Source organism: Ciona intestinalis, unplaced genomic scaffold (assembly GCF_000224145.3).
Source record: "Ciona intestinalis unplaced genomic scaffold, KH HT000184.2, whole genome shotgun sequence".
Classification (NCBI taxonomy): domain Eukaryota; kingdom Metazoa; phylum Chordata; class Ascidiacea; order Phlebobranchia; family Cionidae; genus Ciona; species Ciona intestinalis.
This window is the reverse complement of record NW_004190506.2, coordinates 119517-122612: the sequence shown is the minus strand read 5'-3', so window position 1 is coordinate 122612 and position 3096 is coordinate 119517. Positions and strand designations below refer to the sequence as shown.

Genomic DNA, 3096 nt, shown 5'->3' with positions numbered 1-3096 from the left:
ATCATCAAGTAATGTTGAATGTAACAGCTATTATAGCACGGGTGTTCTGTTTCATACACCACGTGCCAGCTTACAAGTCACACCGTATGTAACTTTGTGAGTAATTATTGTTTTAGCAGGTGCACTAACCACTGCCACAGCACCAGATACATAAAATTATTCAATTTAACTAAACAAAAAACATTGTATTAATGAGACATTTATCATTAAAACATATTGTTTAAGACCGTCTAGGTGTTGGGATAACGAGCAAACCCTGGCCTTAATCCCACGTTCTATGACATGCCTCACCATATGATCTACCCTTACAGAATATTATATGGTGTTTAGTTACTGTATTTATAACATGAGCTTTATATTACAGTGATAACCCCCCTCATTCTCCATTATCAAACAAATCTTCCGCTACAGAGGTAAGCTTACATTAACATTTGTATTGAATAAATGAATGTAACTTAATGTTACTCTAGCGTGGTGGAAATTACTTTTGTTATAACACTGATGTTCTGTTTCATACACCTCATGCTCGCTAACAAGTTAACTTTGTGGGTAATAATTTTTTTAGATTTTTTTTTCTGTATGACTGACAACTTTGACAACCCATTACCAACCACTGGGCTGAAGTAATTGCCATTGAAGAGTCTTGCTTAAGGCCAAAGCCTTGTATGCTCACAATTGTAGAAGCGGCCAACTTTGACCCCGTAAACGCAGGCATGCTACCATTATGCCACGGTGCTTGATATTAATTCAATAATACAACATTCTCATCACAGGAAAGCCACAGTGCAGGGATGAGCCTCGGGGACAGCCAGTCTGAGTTAAACGGGCCATCTGTATCTCAGATACTTGAACCAGTGACCGTTCCCTACCTAAGTTCACTTGTTTTGCGAAAAGAATTGGAAAATCTGCTTGAAAACGAAGGAACAAAAGTCTTACTGGAGCCTGGTTTCGTTGACCATCATCCTATTATATATTGGAACTTGGTGGGTTGATATTTATGTAATATTCTTTTAACAACATTAAGTCTTTATTTATTCACTGCTTGTTAACTGTTGGATTAAATAAATATCCTTTGCACGCTGTGAGTGCAACAGCCACACTTTTTAACTGGCACTCTTTTTTACACTTTTTATCCATAGTGTGTTTTAACAACTGTTGTTTTGTTGTTATTTCCCTCTTTTTTCTTTAAAATACAATGATTTTGATTATGCCCAATTGCCCAATTTCTACCTCGTCCCAATTTATAGGACCCATGGCATGCCACACTGCAGGGACCTCATCATATAGAATAGAATGGAATAAAATAAAATAGTTTTTTGAAGAGATAAATAAATCTTATGTGATCTTCCAGGTTTGGTGCTTCAGGCGATTGAATCTTCACTCGAATCTTTACAAGATTTTACTTCGATCGCAACTTCTGCAACAAAATTCAAAGGTCCCCCCCAACAAAAAGGACAATGTTGTCATACACCTCATGTGGGATAACCTTAAACTACATTTGGATGGAGACAAACCACCTTTATATTGTGCCTGGCATCAAAGTAAGTGGTATTTAAAAAATGTTGCAATTGTAACAAACATTAAGAGTAAAATTTGGCCGAAATTGTTGTAATTATAAATCAAATCAAAATGTTTCGTTAAGTTAATTTAGCCAAAGTTGTTTTAATTTTACATTGTGACAAAATCTTTATTACCAACTAAATTTTGCCAAATATAAGATCCAATATTAATTATAAATTGCGTCAAAATTTTTTCTTTATATTAAAGTAACCAAAAATCTTTGTTTTTCAACAAAATATTTCTTTTACAGTAATGACGAATGGTCCAAGTGAAGAATATCAATCGTACTCCCAATCTTTCCTCTCCGATATAAAGGAAAGCATCATGCAGGATGATGTGTTGGGTCCATTAGTTGCGGTGCTAAACGAACTGAATGTACAACATGGGATTCGCAGAAGTGCTTATCGGGAAATTCTTTACTTCATTATTGTAGCTCTTGGGAAAGCTTCAATCGACACAAGTGAGTTTATATTTGAATAAAAATATGGACGATGCCATTTAGACGAAATATTTATATTATATTATACAATTTTGCTAGACTTGACTTTTGTCTGTTATTTTTCTATTTGACCAACAGACTGCTGATGCCATTTAGGCAAAATATACGCCCTTTTATATGGACTGCTATGTCATTTTTCAATTCAAATTTCGCCTAAGTGGCATTGTTAGACTGAAATATATATTTTATATTATTCAAATTGGTAGACTTGATTTTTATCGGTTACATTACGTTTCCCAGATGCTTACTATGTAGGTTTTGTATAATTTTTTATGCTAACTGTTGGTTATATTATTAGCATAGCCGTACACCTCATGCTTACTGTTGGTTACACTAAAGGTGTATTTATACACCTCATACTCACTGTTGGTTACACTAAAGGTGTATTTATACACCTCATACTCACTGTTGGTTACACTAAAGGTGTATTTATACACCTCATACTCACTGTTGGTTAAACTAAAGGTGTATTTATACACCTTATGCTCACTGTGTGTATTCCTATGATCCTACATTCCCCAACACTACTACAGTTCCTATGTCAAAATACAACACCATTATTTTAAATTACATTTTTTACATTAAAACATTAATGAGTTGATTCGGCCGAATTTATTCGGCACAAATGAACCAATATTCGGTTTTGGCCAAAACGTTTTTTAACGATTCGGTGCATCACTGTTTTTAAGTACATTTCTTACATTAAAATACTTTTTATTTCAGTTGCATTTGACCGTGAATATCGTCGAGCGTTCGAACTTCTCAGTCCTGCAGAGCGTGCCCTCACTCATAAATGCGACCGTCCACCAAATGATCACGCAATTGACTGCCGTGAAATATTTGGTGAACTCGACCTTTATAAATAAAATAGCACGCCAATATTATGTTGTAACAATCGTCACTGTGACGTTTAAGGGTGCTATAGTGGTTGCGTATAGCTTTACATTCACAAGTTGCAAGCTTTTTATTATTTGTATGTTAAAGGGTTTACCGTCGTCTAAATGCGTACAATGTTATAAACAAACGTTGTATGAATT

General features: G+C 34.8%; 1 protein-coding gene across 1 annotated transcript in view; it reads left to right on the top strand.

The window, feature by feature from the left end:
* Positions 1–3067, top strand: part of LOC104266718 (C-myc promoter-binding protein-like) — a 3520-nt gene extending 453 nt beyond the window's left edge. The window contains exons 2-6 of the mRNA XM_018816430.2: positions 365–413; positions 774–983; positions 1352–1541; positions 1811–2020; positions 2783–3067. Of these exons, the coding sequence (XP_018671975.2) occupies positions 365–413; positions 774–983; positions 1352–1541; positions 1811–2020; positions 2783–2925 (802 nt within the window). The 3' untranslated portion in view covers positions 2926–3067. The remainder of the gene's footprint in view (positions 1–364; positions 414–773; positions 984–1351; positions 1542–1810; positions 2021–2782) is intronic.
* The last annotated feature ends 29 nt before the right edge of the window (positions 3068–3096 follow it).